We start from the raw sequence: 18,630 nt of genomic DNA on the forward strand, positions 1-18,630 counted from the left end.
GTTTGACATTTCGCCATAAAACACGATGTCCTCATAACTCCTCCATACATTATCCGATTTGTCCGATATATCTCACGCTTCATGACGGTTGTGTCCTGAACACATCTATGGGTCAGTATTGCGTCATACTTATAGCGCCACCTATTGGTGAAACAGGAAGTCCTCATAACTCCTCCATACATTATCGGATTTGTCCGATATATCTCACGCTTCATGACGGTTCTGTCCTGAACACATCTATGTGTCAGTATTGCGTCATACTTATAGCGCCACCTATTGGTGAAACAGGAAGTCCTCATAACTCCTACATACATTATCCGATTTGTCCGATATATCTCACGCTTCATGACGGTTCTGTCCTGAACACATCTATGTGTCAGTATTGCGTCATACTTATAGCGCCACCTATTGGTGAAACAGGAAGTCCTCATAACTCCTCCATACATTATCCGATTTGTCCGATATTTCTCACGCTTCATGACGGTTCTGTCCTGAACACATCTATGTGTCAGTATTGCATCATACTTATAGCGCCACCTATTGGTGAAACAGGAAGTCCTCATAACTCCTGCATACATCATCCGATTTGCACCAAATTGCTGACGCTTCATGAAGGTCACCTTCTGAACACATCTATGCGTCGGTATTGAGTTACACTTACAGCGCCACCTACTGGTGAAACAGGAAGTACTCATAACTCCTACATACATTATCCGATTTACTCCAAATTGCTCATGCTTGATGAAGGTCGCATCTTGAACACATCTGTAGGTCAGTATTGCGTCATACCTACAGCGCCACCTACTGCTTACAGGAAGTCCTCATAACTCCTACATACTTTGTCCGATTTACACAACATTTCTCAAGCCTTATCAAGGTACCGTCCTGAACACATCTATGCATCGGTATTGAGTCACACTTAGAGTGCCACCTACTGGTGACAGGAAGTTTCTCTCAGTACTGGACACCGAAATAGCACAGCCTTTAACGGCGCCGCACCCCGACACGCGTGGGGTGCGAGGGCCCGCTCACTGCTGCTCGCAGCCCTAGTTATTATTATTATTACTTTATTTAACTTGATGGCAGAATGTGCAACTTGGATGCTGCTCCTGAGCTATAAGTGATTGACTTGCCTCTTGAAAATGTCCTAGTCCTAATAGCTCATGTATGTTCCATGCCCACAAACACTGTGAAAGACGTGTATGTTGATGGATGGATGGATGGATGCTGCTGTTATTTATCAATAAAAGGCCTACAAGTTGGAAAAGTTGTAAGCTATTCATATTTTCATCCTTGCATTAGAATATAGAACAGTTGATTTTCTCATGCAATCTCATGTGGTAGGTGTTCAAATCCATTACACAGTGAATGGATTTTTAAAAATGTGTTTTTTAAAAATATCGCAAATCGCAATTTCAGTCAGAAAAATCGCAATTAGTTTTCCCCAAATCGTTCAGCCCTAGTTCAGTGGTTTGCTGGGATGGGATCAGAGTGCCATTTCTGGCTTTAAGTACCTCGTCATTGTGGATACGATTGCCTTTGTGCATGCGCACAGCGTGCTGGAGCAACGATTGCGCGCTATGCGCATTAGTGCTGGAGCAAGTGAGGAAGCCATTTCGTTTCGAAAGACGTTTCTAAAGATCATGGCATGTGAAAACCACAACAGGCCTATGCTCTATGTAAGCACAACTAGCGATTCATCAAGACAGATTGATGAAAACAACCGTTTCGCGGCAGAAAATAGATTTTTAGAAACTGCATTCTAAGTGCCCCGACCACCGCCATTACATGGATATACTGGCTCGCGCTGGATTTTAAATTTCTTCTACATGCCTCCGAACTACACCAAAGTGATCTCGGTGAGTCAAACGTCTTATAATATGTCGTAAATAAGGTCCAGGTTGTCAAAAACGAGCATTGTCCTTTAACTAATGTAATATCATGGATAGTCCTAGACAAAAGATGTGTTTGTTACCAGCATTGTGTAGCCAGCGTTCACTGATATACAATAAACATATCACAATATTGTTTTCACCTTGACGATACGTATTGTGACGTTTCTGTATCGCGATATATTGTGGCACGATATATTGTTACACCCCTACTAGCTAGCCACCAAAAACTTTGCATTGAGCATGAGACACGCATTTCAGCCTATTCTCATGCTCACACGCCACACTTCACAATTCTCACGTGGAGAAATGACCAACCCCTAAATACTAGCAGTTCAATGTTCATGGGACCCTTATTTTCTGGTTATATTTGAAGGAAGGCTATTCTCACCTCCCAGTCTTTCTTTGTGTTCAAAGAACGCTACTCAAATCTACCTAGCGGGGTGAGAGAGCCGTCTCGGGGGGGGGTGGGGGGTGGGGTGGGGTAGAGAGCCCTCTCGGGGGGGTGGGGGGTGGGGTAGAGAGCCGCCTCGGAGGGGGGGTCATGGCTAAGTGAAAAAATGTCACTCGTAACTTTTGGCCAATCGTGGCAGCCATGCACTTGCACTAGCCTAGCAAATTATGTCCAAAATCCTGAACTACCATTTGAAGTCATCATAATATCTTTGCTATCCTGCAGCCACATTACCATCACTGCAGTGGCAACAAGACATGAATGCTGTCTGACAGCAGCATGAGTAACGTTAATTGGATTAAGGACACGAAGCTTGCATTCTTGATATTCTATTCCATTGTCATTCTCATTAGAAAACAACACCAACCAAGTCGCCAGCATATGCTACAGTATAAACGTGAATACACAACATGATACTTCACAACTGAACATATAATCAATCAATCAATCAAAGCTTTATTTATATAGCGCATTTCATACCCAGAGGCAACACAATGCGCTTTACAGAGAACAAGGGAGGTGGGCAGACATCCCACCCCTACATATTCCAGAGGGAAGCAAAAAAACAGTAATCACCCGGGGGCCAGATAAGTGAGCTGTAAAAATTCTTCCCTGACCCCTCTTAACGAGGCGATCGAGCAAGCTCCTGGAGTATGTTTGTCTACCGGCTAAGAACATTTATAGAGCAATAAATAACATTAAATTACATTTTCAGAGTAAGAGAGGCTAATAACATCATAGGAGAGACATGGCAAACATTGGTGTATGTCTGTGTGTGCATAAATGTGCCTAACCTTTGCTTGATCGCTAAAATAGCTGGTCTAGCTAACGTTAGCTAGCTAACTTAGATAGCCAAGTCCATCTAACAGACAGCAAACGTTAGCTTGACCAGCTACATTGTTGGCAAACTAGCTCACGTTATCCATCTAAACGAGTTAGTTAGTTAGCTAGCTATGGTTGTTAGCTAACGTTAGCTAGCTAGCAAACAAGTATTCCGATTCAGTCATGCGGACGATAACGCTAGCTAGCTAGATAACGATTATCAATTTGGTGCACAGCAAATTCAGACAATGTGGCGCCCGCTTACAGACCGTTACTGCTGCAGAGGTCGAGATTGGTCTTGGAGAAGAATGTGCTACAAAGGAAAGAGGGCGCAAAATTAGTGCTAACGTTAGCCAACTTCAACCATAAACACCATGATGACACCTAAGCTATTAGTTCTTAATTCTAAATCCTCATCACCTAGCGAGATGTTCCACATAATTATTATTGATGATGATTTGAGGTAGCTAGCTAGTTTATCACTAATTTGCACACAAAATGCTTACAAATTGATTTGTTCTTTTCTTTTCCATTGCCGCATGAAATTTAGTTGATAGCTAGCTAACTTAGCTAACGTTAATGTAGTAATGTGAACGTTAGTGCTTAGCTACGTTATGCCTAGTGCCCCCTATGCTAGCAAAACTTTCTCAAATTCAAGTTTGACACCACAAAATAGTGTTTTCAACATGTGATGTGTACAATAATGAATTAACACAATTACATAGCGTCGAAGGATTTTACCTTGCGTGCAGCTGGCTAGCTACTCCTCGCACATCAAGTCGGAAAATAAAAATATGACGGAGATGGTGAAAATTTAAAGGTGCTCAGTTCAATTTGTGGTCTGGAGAAGATGTAGCCTCTGTCTTCTATGAAATGTATTTCCTTATTGTTGTCGTCTGTGGATATATATGTACTTTTTAATGCATTTAACCCCTCGACATTCCCCACCTGAGCCTTTGAAAGGACTTCGAGTGCTCTGGAAGCATACCCAGCCTATGGACATTGTAAACCAGAATCCTGGACTGCTGCCGCCTACGGTTGAGAAGGCGAAAGGACATTGAGTTATTGTGGAGTGTACCCCAATAAAGCACTTAACACTCCCTCCTCAAGCACTTACCAGTTACGCATGCTGTGTGGACTTTGAACACCTTTGGACACTATTGTTTTGGTTATACAGTATGACTGTAGCATTACTTTGACGTTTTTTGTGTGATGTATTACTTACCTCAATCCTCCTCCTTCTAGTCTGGGCGGTTCCTCCAGTGGGTCCTGTGGTATGCCTGTGGAAAAAAGAGAATAAGATTTAAAAGTCAACCTTATGTAAAGCCATGTTATGGAAATCATAAGTGGGAGTCACTTACCTTAGGTGTCTGGCCATCCTAAAACCTACCTGTGAATTGCCCCCCTCTGTGTAGATGCAACCTGCAATGGGAAAATGTCGAGGCCCCCTCCTCTTAGCACTTACTCCTTTATTGCTGCGCTTCTCCTGCCTTTTATATTTGGGGAGGTTTAGGGGTAGTCTGCGTTCTAATTGTGCCCAAGCTTAATTATTGTCCCCCTAGAATAAATAACCCCACTAATAAATAACAAAAAAAAATAAAAAATAAAAAAAAATTCTGGGTGTCTGAGATGAGGTCCCCGACCCCCGCTGGAAAATAGTATAGCACTTTATATTTATTATTGTGTGGTTTGCAGTGCCTCGTTTGTCTGCCATGATTGTGACTTCAGAACTTATTATTCCAGCTATTATAATATCTTATTGCACTTATTGGACTGACCCTGTCCCTATTTTAGTTGGACCATAATTTTGCTTGCTGCATTGACTATGGCATTAATAGGCTCTTTGCACAAGCTCCACTACTTCCTGAAACTCTACAGGCATATTTCTTTACCGTCCTATACTATTGGATAGCAATTGCGATGAATCCGGTGTGCAGCACACCTGATCAATCACTTCCATCCACTAGTATAGGACAGGAAAGAAATATGCCTGTAGAGTGTCAGGAAGTAGTGGAGCTTGTGCAAAGAGCCTATTAATGCCATAGTCAATGCAGCAAGCAAAATTATGGTACAAAAGTTATGACACAACACCATCACCACCAAAAAAAATACATCACTTACCCTTCTGCATTTAGCAGGGGCATGTTTTAATGTCTCCTGCAGCTGGGCGGCCACCTCCGCCATCGTAGCCTTTGGCATCGAGACGATAACTGCATAACTGCACCTTTAAGTTATCAAGAAAGGTAATAAATTCACATTGGTCGTGGAACAAAGATGATGTATTAAAAAATATTAAAAATATGAACCATTTCTTACGTGTTAGAACATTGAAGTGTGTCATACTCTTCAGTGGCTTCTTCCCCTTCTTCCCGTGCACACTGTAGGCGCTCCACACCGCATGTGTGGCAACAGCTGACGGCACCCGCCGGACTGTGTCAGCCAAGTCTCTGCCACCAATGGCACCTAGGTATTGTGTCTGAAAAACAAAGACAGTCATTTACTGTACCCTTCCCTGCAAAAATAAGACAAAGTTCTGCCCTGCAGACACTCACCATCTTCCTCTGATGTTCCTGGTCCGTCAACCTGGCCTCAAAGACCTGCAGCTCCTCCTCCGTTTGGGCAGGGTCCAGTGCATCCAGCACTTCTCCCTGAGCACCTCTGGACTCCCCAGGCCGCATGCTCTTGGCCAGTTCCCTCACACTCTGCGCAAGCTCACGGAGTTGCTCCCGCAAGTCCGTGAACTGCTGATGTACCGACCTCTGGAAATCTAGATAAACACAGATGTGGCTATAAGTACATTGACATAAAACTAAATTAAACTAAATGAAACTCAACATATATCCCTGCATGCAACATGAAGTAGTTCCTGAAATTGCACATACCAGCATCTGCAGAGCAGCATCGATTGGATAGAGGGGTACATGGAGTCAATGCTGCTGGAGCTGTTCTCTTGGGCGATGGCATCACAGAGCTAACGGAAAACCAAAAGGGATAAAGGGATTAGCAGGAAACTTTATGGTGTTGGCAGCATGCTTTGGCTTCTGGCATTTGAAGGAAAATAAATGAAGACATGAAACAGGTAGACACATCACAACACCACAGCAGTACATGCCCCTCTTACCTGGTCTGGCTGGGGTGCTATACATGGGGCCTGGGCTTGCATGGTTTTCGCTCACAGGGGATGAGCTCGGAAAATCTGCAAGATGAGTAAAATGGTATTCGAAATAAAATAAAAATAGTCCAACTATCAGTGTGTAAATAGGCATAGACATTTCACAACACAAACATGCATACCTGTGTCAGCTGCGGAGCTGTGGATATCGTAGTATTTAGTACACACACACACACACACGTACACACAGACACACATCAGTCCACATCCGGCTTAGGCCTGGACCTGATGCTCTTAGCCTTTCTTGCTCCGAAAATTTAATTTAATGCTATTTATTGTTCTTTAAATTTTCTTAGCCATTAGACAAATATATTCAAGGAGCTAGCCCCAGGTTGCCTGTTTCAATATCTGTGTGGTCTGTATGGCTCTATGTGCTACTAACCCTTCTCTGCCTTCCCTCTGCCTTCCCTCTCCCTAGTGCCTCTCTCTCTCCCTATCTTCTAACCAGGTCCAGTGGATGCCCCACTGTCACCAGCAGACCTCCCGAAGTCCGATAGATACCCCTGTGTCTGCTGTGGATGATGTAGCATGTCCGTAGAATATTCTCTCTCCTATGATGCTTTTAGCTTCTCTCACTCTGAAATGTAATTTAATGCAATGTATTGCTTTATAAATGTTCTTAGCCGGTAGACAAACATACTCCTGGAGCTTGCTTGATCGCCTTGTTGAGAGGGGTCAGGGAAGAATTTTTACAGCTCACTTATCTGGCCCCCGGGTGATTACTGTTTTTTTGCTTCCCTCTGGAATATGTAGAGAATGGGTCGTATGCCCACCTCCCTTGTTCTCTGTAAAGCGCATTGTGTTGCCTCTGGGTATGAAATGTGCTATACAAATAAAGCTTTGATTGATTGATTGATACCTGGATAAGTACAGCACACGCGGATTGTACTGGACAGCCAGCAGAGGCCTTTCGATTCCGGCACCTGGCATACTGGCTTTGGCCTGCGTTGTGGGGACTGATGGCTGCCTGGGGCTTGGAATATCTAGTGGAATATGAGTAAATTAGCTCAGATCAGATCAGTCAATTTCAAAAGTAGTAATCTTTTGGGACTGTTGAATGCACTTTATTATATTACATTCGTCACTGGAGTCATAGCGCATGTTGCGTTGTCTCTTTTGAACATCTTGCCGCTCATCCATTGATGACTGCTGCTCGAACACCTTTGCCATGTTCCTGGCACCTTCATAATGATCTGTGTGTATAAAGTACCATAATCAATACATTTCAACCATCCTTTTTCCTCAAAATAATGAATCGTGTTTTTTCCCCATCAGTATTTTTTTAACAGCTTAAAATGCAAGCCTACCAGTTATGGACTTTGGGAAAACTCGGCTCTGGAGCGCTACTACAGATGTGGCAAACAAAGCTGCCTCCATCTTTGTTTCGAGCTAACGTTATTGTCTATGGTACCGCGGTTACCTCGTGGGTGGCATCGTTCTCAGTCTCTCCGACTTTCCAGACAAATGGAAAATATATAACGCATTATCTTGGCTTCGCCTTCACTGTTACCTATATAATAGTAGCCTAAGATTCGCGATGGCCTAGAAAGCCTGACACGAGCGAACTCCCAATGTGAGTCAAATTCAGCAGTCAAACAACAAACAATTCACATTTCCTAGTCCAGCGGCCATTTTTGAGTAACGTTAACTAACACAAACTACCAGCTCAGAACGTTCGCTTATGTTTCTGCAAATGTTCGCGGCGAACAGAAAGCCAGCAGTAACAGAAAAAAGGTTTGCAATAGTTTGTCGGAGTATTTGCAATATTGTCTAACGTTAGCCAAGTTCGGGCCTTGATCTAACACTAGGTAGCGTGCTAGCTAGCATTAGCTAACATTAGCTAGCTATCATTAGGCTTCCAATTCCTGAACTTAGTTTAGCGTGCAGGTTATGAGTTACTTCTGTTTACTTAAGATATTACTCTACATTTCAACCAGACATTCCAGTGAAACCAGATAGTCAAAATAACGTACCTGATATGAAATGGGCACCGCAAACGCGGGCATTTCTGATGTACTCAGTCCAGTCCGCACGCTTAGGATTCGCCTCCGGTTCCTCTGAAAAGGCCGGTTTCCTCTTGGAATCGAATACAGTTTTAATCCACTAGAGCGCCGATTTGTACACCCGTAGACGCAACAGCCAGACATCTTGATGGCATATAAAATCTATTTGTACTAAAATACTGCTCTGGGTTAGGGTTCCTTGTTCTGAATTCGTCTGTCTCCCCCTGCTGCTGTTTCAAGAATGCTCGCGCATACTTCTGCCGACGGCTGTAAAAGGTCTATAGGGAGGGAAAGTAATCTCATCGCCCCCTAGTGGTAGCGTTCCATAATGCCGAGAGAATGAATGGGATTTCTCATATGTCCGAAATGCATACTACCTGCTATATAGTAGGCGAGATGCAGCATGCTACATCAAAACTGTACAAACTGTATTTCGCCTACTATATAGTGCCTACTATAAAGCAAGTAGCAGGTAGTATGCATTTCGGACACGGCCATAGACACGTCTTTTGAGAAAAATGATATCTTGGTCGACACCGAAAAGTTAGTAGAATGCCTTAAACGGCAAATACTTGGAGACAAACTTTATTGATTCTGGTGACTATGAAAATGTAAAACTAAAGTCCAGTTGCTCATGAGGGTGTCATTTAAAGGTGCTCTCCCACCAGCTCTGTTTTCAGCAAGGGGGCATAAACCGTTAGTAAATTAGAAAAGAAACATCAAATTGTGTGCAGGTTGATTAGGCAGTTTGACAGGTCATTCCAATCATTTCACTTGGTCAGAAGTGTGATTGGTTGTTCTGTTTTTATCTGTATTGAGCATTCATGTGTCAAATCTCTTATTTCATTGATAACATTCCGGAGGAGATACACATCATTTCCACCATAGGTCGCAGTGATAGAGAAGCCTGCCTACTTTTTTATTTATTTAATGAAAAAGCATTCAATTTATTTATGACAAACAGGGAAATATACAATCAATAACATTTCTAAGATGAGTTATTAACCTCAATGTACAGTACAATATGAAGGATATAAGCGGAAAAAAAAAATTTAAAAGAAGAAAAAAGACAGGAGCAGTTTGGCAAAGAATCCTGCCTACTTTGCCCTGCCCCATGTTGCCAATGTTTCTGCAACGTTGCAGTAAAGTCTAATTAGACTTAGGAGGTTAAAGTTATTTTCGACCATAGATGGACGTTGTCACAACATCGCCTGATGGTAACGCTGCAACTTACCAAAGTACAACTTATGTGCAACGTTGCTGCAACCCACTGTGTTAGTAGGGATGAAGCCCCTGGGGACAACATAAGCCACTCTACTCTCTGGCGTCCTCCGGTGGCCTACTCTGGAATCCTGGGTGGGGTATGTGTTGTCTTGTCTTTGTTATTTGTTAGATGATTTTAATCCAGGACTAGTGTCAATTAGTTCAGTGGCGTGTAGCCAGTGCACCCACTCAGCACACTGTGCGTGAGCTTATATCTCCAAACCTAACCCTAACCCTAACCCTACACCTGACCCTCACCCTCACCCTAACCTTAACCCTAAACTCTATGGTGTTCTTGCTAAACTGGGTTGCGAAAAGTAATGTCGCGGGAGGAACCCTTGCCCTTCTCCTGCGTTTGCTTATTTGTCTCGCGAGAGAGCTGACACGACTCCCCCAGTGTTTCACGACAGCGGAGGGTTTTACGGTAACACTGCTTTACGGAAAGACCACGGCGCTAGTCAGTAAGCAACAGCCCTGGACTTGGCATTTAACTAACACCAGCTCAGAGAAAGATATTATTATGGATGTTGGTGAACTACTGAATTACCAGGTATGTTGTATGTTTGCTCGCTAGATTTTCTTTTCTTTTGCGTTTATCTGGGTTGGCACCCATCTGCTAGCTCTGCAGCTATAATCGACGTTAGCACTAGCCTCCTTAGCTTTGCTATTGCGAATGAATGAATTCAATGTTTGCTTGGTAATTAGTGCAGTGGCTTCGTCTATGTCTATGCCTACATCTAACAGTAACTGTGTCACATTAGCTGGTGAACATTACATTGCATAAACAACATTGCAGCTATGGATAACTGGGTTAGCCAACTAATGTTAGCCATCTAGCTAGCTAGTTAGCGAGATACGTGTTGGGTTCTTAGAAATTGACCCCATCTGTCCCTGAACCTCTTCCCAATAATATGAATCTGGGTAGGGTACTCTGAGTTCTGCTACTCAGAGATCAGCATGTGGCTAACGTTAGCTAGCACTAGCTTTGATTGATTGATTGATTATACTTTATTGTCCCCGTGTGGAAACTTGTCTTGGGCATAGTACCGTAATGCTTCAAAGTGCAACAGAGACATTACATACAACAGGCAAAAGAAACAACAAAGTCAACAGCAAACATTGAGTGATATTGACAGCAGCTTCCATTTGGACATGGCATTTGATCATAGAATACAGATGGCTAAACTGTATGGCCATGATGATGATCAGAGTGGACGAGCTCAGATCAGATCTAGCTATTTGAGCTTGAGAATTAACTTGTAGCGTACTTAAGTGGCTATGTCTGTCTAACCTTGCTCTCAGACGAGACAGGAGAAAGGTTCAGGTATCTGGACATGGAGATCAATGACCATCTAGTTATTTTATTGAACACCCATGATTCTGTTCCTTGCAGCCTGACCGAGGGGCAAAGCGTCTCAGGGAGGAGGAGGGTGGTGGGGGAGGGGGGGATGAGGAGACGCGGGGTAAACAGAGGAGCCTGGCCCGGGAGCTGGCTCTGGCTCGACACCTGGAGGGAGAGGACCTGGACACAGATGACCTCTCCGCAGAAAAGAAGAAGATGATTCTGGAGAAGATTCTGGATGACGATGAGGATCCTGAGGTGTGTTAATCTGTGTGTGCGTTTGTCCTGCATGCACGCTAGTTTGGCCAGTGTTCATTCAAACCTTTATTTATACTTGTAAAGCACTGAGGTTTCCCTCATTTACAGTGTTGACGAGTTTACACAAATAACAACAGAATAAATACAATATACAATAATAATAGCAAAGCATAGATTGTCACTATAGTCTAATACTGATAAGAAGACAGCTTGAACAATTATCTTCCTGCTGAACATAGCAAAGCGGTTTCTGTACAGGAAAATTTTCTGCTGCAGCTTAGAGGCTAGACTGTCTACATGAAACTTGAAAGAGAATTTAGCATCCAGCCAAAAACCAAGATATTTGTACTCAGTGACTCTCTCAATATGCAAGCCATTAGCTGTTAATAAATGGAGCCTATCATAATCTGTAATCCTGGCTCTAGAAAACAACATAAACTTAGATTTGCTAGGATTAAGGACTAGTATCAAATGATTGAGGTGTGAGAGCGGTGTTGAGTTGAGAGAGCGGTGCTGAGGGGTGAGAGAGTGGTGCTGAGGTGTGAGAGCGGTGTTGAGGTGTGAGAGCGGTGCTGAGGTGTGAGAACGGTGCTGAGGTGTTGAGGGATGAGAGCGGTGTTGAGCTGTGAGTGGGGTTGAGGTTTGAGAGCGGTGCTGAGGTGTGAGAATGGTGTTGAGGTGAGAGAACGGTGTTGAGGTGTGAGAGCGGTGTGAGGTGAGAGAGGTGTTGAGGTGAGAGAGGTGTTGAGGTGAGAGCGGTGTTGAGGTGAGAGAGCGGTGTTGAGGTGAGAGAGCGGTGCTGAGGTGAGAGAGCGGTGCTGAGGTGAGAGAGCGGTGCTGAGGTGAGAGAGCGGTGTTGAGGTGAGAGAGCGGTGCTGAGGTGTGAGAGCGGTGTTGAGGTGAGACTGTTCTTGAGTGAATATTAAGTGTGAGTATGAGTGTGTGAAGTGTGAGTGTTTTGTAAACAGTACTGTTGCACTAAAAATATATAAACATCTATGAAGCTGTTGCTTCTTACATGGTGGGTGTTCCCACAATTTTTGAGCCCCAGTGCAGGGTAAAGAGTGAATCTGGAGCCCTGACCGTGGGATAAGAGAGGCTGCCAGGTAGAGGAACATTTTCCTACTGATCCTCTAATGGTGAATTGAATCTTTTCTAATTGAAGGAATAACATGAGGTCCTATACGAGACCTGCTGATGAGGGAAGAGCAGGGGACTTCCAAAGGAGCAAGATTCTCCTGGGAGCCAGAAGAGAAGTGAACGCTATAAAGTGATGCTACAAAAGTGCCATCAATGGTCACTGAAGAATTTAAGTCCCTGTCTACTCCACAGCCCAAAAGCAGCATTCAACTAGGGAGGAATGAATGATTATTACAGATGGACCTAAGCAGAGAGGAATTCTGGAATTTAAAATGAGAAATACCCACCAGGCCCTCCTATCTTCTTGGTAACATGTTTCTCTAAATGGCATTCCTCCTCTCTCTGCCTCTAATAACCAGGGTGAGCCAGTGGATGAGAGCTCAGTGAAGAAGATGATCCTGACCTTTGAGAAAAGGTCCTACAAGAACCAGGAGCTGAGGATCAAGTTCCCTGACAACCCAGAGAGGTGAGAAGAAACTGTCCTCCCCCCTCCTCCTCTCCTCCCTGTCTCCATTCCCCCCCTCCCTGCCTCCCTCCTCGTCTCCTCCCTGTCTCCATCTCCCTCCCTCCCTCCTCCTCTCCTCCCTGTCTCCATCCCCCCCTCCCTGCCTCACTCCTCCTCTCCTTCCTGTCTCCATCTCCCTCCCTCCCTCCTCCTCTCCTCCCTGTCTCCATCTCCCTCCCTCCCTCCCTCCTCCTCCCCTCCCTGTCTCCATCTCCCTCCCTCCCTCCTCCTCCCCTCCCTGTCTCCATCTCCCTCCCTGCTCCTCCTCTCCTCCCTGTCTCCATCTCCCTCCCTCCCTCTCTCCTCCCTGTCTCCATCTCCCTCCCTCTCTCCTCCCTGTCTCCATCTCCCTCCCTCTCTCCTCCCTGTCTCCACCTCCCTCCCTCCCCTCCCTCCCTCTCTCCTCCCTGTCACCATCTCCCTCCCTCCCTGCTCCTCCTCTCCTCCCTGTCTCCATCTCCCTCTCTCCTCCCTGTCTCCATCTCCCTCCCTCCTCACTGCGGTTGGGCTGGACCTGCTGTCTAATGGGTGTGTGTTGTTGCTCTGTCAGGTTCATGGAGACAGAGCTGGACTTGAATGACATCATCCAGGAGATGCATGTGATTGCCACCATGCCCGACCTCTACCACCTCCTAGTGGAGCTCAACGCTGTGCACTCCCTGCTGGGCCTCCTCAGCCACGACAACACTGATATCCTTTTACTGAGCTACATGTAGTCATGATGATAATAATAACATACTCGTGTTTAATGCCCTTAGTCAGCCTCTTAAATATTGTATAGCCATAGATCATGCTTATAGTCCTTAGTCCTACATATAGCCATGATACTGCCACTATATTTTACTGTTCTGTGCTGCATGAAGCCATTATAATTATAGTGTATTAATGCCTACAGTCCTTAGTTTGTGCTATGTAAAGTCTTGATAATGTTTTAATGTTCTAGTCCTTAGTCCGATGTACTACTACTCACCAGTACTCACAAGTGCATCTCCTTTCTAAACAAGTGACGAAGAGCATAATCTAGTGCTAAAGCCAAAGTGCATGAGATCTGCTACTGTTATTAGCCTGTGCTACATTTAGCTACAGTATGTGGTATATTCATGTAATGCAGTCCATGATGTATTAATGTGCCACAGTCCATAGTTGGTGCTACAAATAGCTATGTGGTGTGTTAATGTGCTGCTGTCCATAGGCTGTGCTACATATAGCTATTTGGTGTGTTAATGTGCTACAGTCCTTAACCTGTGCTACATATAGCTATTTGGTGTGTTAATGTGCTACAGTCCTTAACCTGTGTTACATATAGCTATTTGGTGTGTTAATGTGCTACAGTCCTTAACCTGTGCTACATATAGCTATTTGTGTGTTAATGTGCTACAGTCCTTAACCTGTGCTACATATAGCCATAGCGGTTGTGGACCTGCTGCAGGAGCTGACAGACATCGACACTCTGCATGAGAGTGAGGAGGGGGCCGAGGTGCTCGTAGACGCTCTGGTGAGTGAGGAGGGGGCCAAGGTGCTCGTAGACGCTCTGGTGAGTGTGGAGGGGGCCGAGGTGCTCGTAGATGCTCTGGTGAGTGAGGAGGGGATCGAGGTGCTCCTAGACACTCTGGTGAGTGAGGAGGGGGCCGAGGTGCTCGTAGACGCTCTGGTGAGTGAGGAGGGGGCCGAGGTGCTCGTAGACGCTCTGGTGAGTGAGGAGGGGGCCGAGGTGCTCGTAGACGCTGTGGTGAGTGAGGAGGGGGCCGAGGTGCTCGTAGACGCTGTGGTGAGTGAGGAGGGGGCCGAGGTGCTCGTAGACGCTCTGGTGAGTGAGGAGGGGGCCGAGGTGCTCGTAGACGCTCTGGTGAGTCCTGCCCATCTCGGCCTTAATCTCAGGAAGCTCAGGTTTAGTGCTATGAGTTTCTCACCCTGTATCACCTTCCAATGCTACTCAGTCTGACTTTATTGTGGTGTGGAGTGGGCAGGTTGTTATAAATCCTCTTAACGGTTGTCTGTATCCTGTCTGTGGCAAATTCTAGCAGGATGTCAGGTCAGAGTGTGTGTGTGTGCGCGTGTGTGCTAACTGATCTAGTGCCCATCCTGTCTGCTGACATTTAGAACAGGGAGGCAGTAGGACACCTTCCTGACTGGCTCCCGCAAACTATCTTTATCTTTAAATAAGCGCCAAAGATTGGGGTCCAGGCAATTCGTGACAAGTTGTCGAAAATAGGATTTGGAGAAGGAGCAGAAGACCAGTGAAGCAAAGATGCAGATGATTGAAATTAAGGAAGAAAGAAATTGTAAAACATATATATATTTTTAAGTTGACCACATGTAGAAGTGTCCTTGATTATAATAGTCAAAATGCTGTAGATAATAAGCATGTAACATTATCAAAAACTCACGGTACGGTAATATCAAGGTCCACGGTACGGTATATCACGGTATTAAACACAGTTTTAAAACACAAAATTTAAAGAGGAAGAAGATTTGTACTTTGGAAAAAACACCATAGCATTTATTAAACACACTTCTGATGTGTACAGTTTTTTTCTTTTAATTTAAAGTGCTTCTGCTTTCCTTACCATCACGGATCAACGATGATCCGTTGCACCACTATTCAATAGTGATAGAGGAGGTCTGTGGGTATAGACGGTGTGTTGAGCAGTGATAGAGGAGGTATGTGGGTATAGATGGTGTGTTGAGCAGTGATAGAGGAGGTCTGTGGGTATAGATGGTGTGTTGAGCAGTGATAGAGGAGGTATGTGGGTATAGATGGTGTGTTGAGCAGTGATAGAGGAGGTCTGTGGGTATAGATGGTGTGTTGAGCAGTGATAGAGGAGGTCTGTGGGTATAGATGGTGTGTTGAGCAGTGATAGAGGAGCTGTGGGTATAGATGGTGTGTTGAGCAGTGATAGAGGAGGTCTGTGGGTATAGATGGCGTGTTGAGCAGTGATAGAGGAGGTCTGTGGGTATAGATGGTGTGTTGAGCAGTGATAGAGGTCTGTGGGTATAGATGGTGTGTTGAGCAGTGATAGAGGTCTGTCGGTAGATGGTGTGTTGAGCAGTGAGAAGAAGAGGGAAAGAGGCTGAGCAGAGAGCCCAGGTCTGATCTCTGATGCTGCGCTTCTACGGCAGGAGACTGGATGAAAGAAGTGACAGGTCTAAAAATAATAATAATAATAAAAACGACAGAAGAGGATGAGGAAGGAGAGAATAGAAAGAAACGATGGGAGGACAAGAGGGGGGTGGGTGCAGATCTAGGCTAGATGGTTCTGACATCTAGTTACAGAAAATCTCTACGGTTCGGCACGCACGTGGTCCGCGGAAAGGTTTATAAAAAATAATAAAACAAAAAAGGATGTAGGCGACGTGGTCACGTAGGGTGCATGTTCAATCCACACTAGTCAGGCGCTGCCAGCGCAGCGGTAGTCATGGCTAGCGGAGGAGCTGAAGAGCTTGAAAAACCTCCTGCTCAACAACCGCTCATCACCACGGCATTTAAGCAGCCCTTAGCTAAAGAATCCGACCGGGCTAAAGCTATTACAAAAGGTATTATTGGGGTGTTTATAGCTGCAGACATGAGGCCATATTCCGTTGTGCAAAATGAGGGGTTTAAACATATGCTGGATGTGCTTGAGCCACGTTACGAGATCCCGTCGCGCACCCACTTTGCTGAGAAGATCATGCCAAATCTTTGAGCAGGAAAAGGCAAAAGTTGTCAGTGAATTATCCCAGGCATCCTCTGTTGCACTCACAGACGGGTGGACCTCCAGGGCAACGGAAAGCTACGTGACTAGTGTGGATTGAACATGAGCCTTACGTGACCAGTTGCTGGTTAGCTATGAGAGGCGGGATCCTAGCCGACCGTTGCATCCCCCCAACCCGCAACGGAGGGTTATCAGTTGGGCTGGGACTCCCCCTCTCATCGCTAACCAGCAACTAAGCCACTTGAGCTAAAGGTTGTTAGCTAGCTCGATCGTAAATTACTCAAACTGAATAAATATGACACATATAAGCACACCGATGCCAATAGTTAGCTTGATATAACTAAGACATCTGACCAGTCCAGAACAGTGAGTTTAGCCTACGGTTTTACCAAGCCAGTCCCAAGGTTACCGCGTGACCAAAAAATACTGCAGTTACCGTAATACTGCGGTTACCGTTACATGCTTAGTAGATAATATTTTGAAAAAAATCACACATTATCCTGGTTTCGTGTTTATTGTCAAATATTTTGGTGAAATTTGTTTACATTAAAAAAAAAAGAAAAAAGTCAGTGTTTCCCCTACCATTGGACCTCCTGGTCCTCCCGAAAGACCCCCCCCTCCCCCCCCAAAAAAGTGCCAAAAATAGCTGACTTTTAGATTGCTAACATTTTAGCATAAGCAAATAAAGTTTAGCATAGCGAAAATTAGTATGGCGGCTAGCTGACATTTTCTGACTGGGAGTGAAAAATATTTTCAGTTGCTGTAGCTAGCTACTTACAGTTGTGGTCAAAAGTTTACATACAGTTACATACAGACATATTCTTTACAAGTGTATGTCATGGCAATCTTGAGTTTCCAATGATTTCTACAACTTTTACATTTCTGTGATTGGAGCACGTACTTACGTAGGGTCGCTACGTTCACTGAACGACCCGCTCTACCTCCTGAGCTATACCACCGCCCCATAATAAAACATACAAAACAAAAATGTGAACATGTGAACCAGACAACAACTAATGGGCAGTATGCAACTGCACAGCCTTTGCAGATATATTTCTTACACCCGCAGCACACAGGATGTGTTTTACATTCCTTCTGACACCTCTTCCTCTTACTTGCCCCAGCTTGGGCAGTAGCTGGGGCAGTGGCTGGGGGACTGGCTGGGGGATTGTCTGGGGCAGTGGCTGGGGGACTGTCTGGGGCCGTGGCTGGGGGACTGGCTGGGACAGTGGCTGGGGCAGCTGGATCCTCAAGTCGATCACGAGATCTAGCCCTCTGAACAGCTTTCACAACTGCTGCAGTGACTTCTGTGCGGGGGAGATGCTCCCTTCTTTCGATGTATGGAGTTAGAACTGCCTTTCCCAGCTGGGGGGGGGGGGTGCAATGGTCGGCTAGGATCCTGCCTCTCATAGCTAACCAGCAACTGGTCACGTAGGGCGCATAATCGTAATTCACTGACAACTTTTGCCTTTTCCTGCTCATAAAGATTTGGCAGGATCTTCTCAGAAAAGTGGGTGCGCGACGGTATCTCATAACGTGGCTCAAGCACATCCAGCATATGTTTAAACCCCTCATTTTGCACAACGGAATATGGCCTCATGTCTGCAGCTATAAACACCCCAATAATACCTTTTGTAATAGCTTTAGCCCGGTCAGATTCTTTAGCTAAGGGTTGCTTAAATGCCGTGGTGATGAGCGGTTGTTGAGCAGGAGGTTTTTCAAGCTCTTCAGCTCCTCCGCTAGCCATGACTACCGCTGCGCTGGCAGCGCCTGACTAGTGTGGATTGAACATGCGCCCTACGTGACCACGTCGCCTACATCCTTTTTTGTTTTATTATTTTTTATAAACTATCCTCGGACCACGTGCGTGCCGAACCGTAGAGAGATTTTCTGTAACTAGATGTCAGAACCATCTAGCCTAGATCTTCACCCACCCCCCTCTTGTCCTCCCATCGTTTCTTTCTATTCTCTCCTTCCTCATCTCTTCTTTCTCTTCCACTTCTGTCGTTTTTTTATTATTATTATTATTATTTTTTAGACCTGTCACTTCTTTCATCCAGTCTCCTGCCGTAGAAGCGCAGCATCAG

At 45.0% G+C, this 18,630-nt stretch overlaps 1 protein-coding gene across 1 annotated transcript in view; it reads left to right on the top strand.

The window, feature by feature from the left end:
• The window catches only part of ctnnbl1 (catenin, beta like 1), a gene marked incomplete at its 5' end in the record, with an annotated part of 135,453 nt that overhangs the window by 63,155 nt on the left and 53,668 nt on the right, over positions 1-18,630 (top strand). Inside the window, 4 exons of the mRNA XM_084436072.1 lie at positions 11,000-11,206; positions 12,706-12,812; positions 13,402-13,541; positions 14,249-14,346. Coding sequence (XP_084292198.1) covers positions 11,000-11,206; positions 12,706-12,812; positions 13,402-13,541; positions 14,249-14,346 — 552 coding nt within the window. The remainder of the gene's footprint in view (positions 1-10,999; positions 11,207-12,705; positions 12,813-13,401; positions 13,542-14,248; positions 14,347-18,630) is intronic.

The sequence above is a fragment of the Borostomias antarcticus genome (assembly GCF_949987555.1).
Source record: "Borostomias antarcticus genome assembly, chromosome: 3".
In the NCBI taxonomy this organism is placed as follows: Eukaryota; Metazoa; Chordata; class Actinopteri; order Stomiiformes; family Stomiidae; genus Borostomias; species Borostomias antarcticus.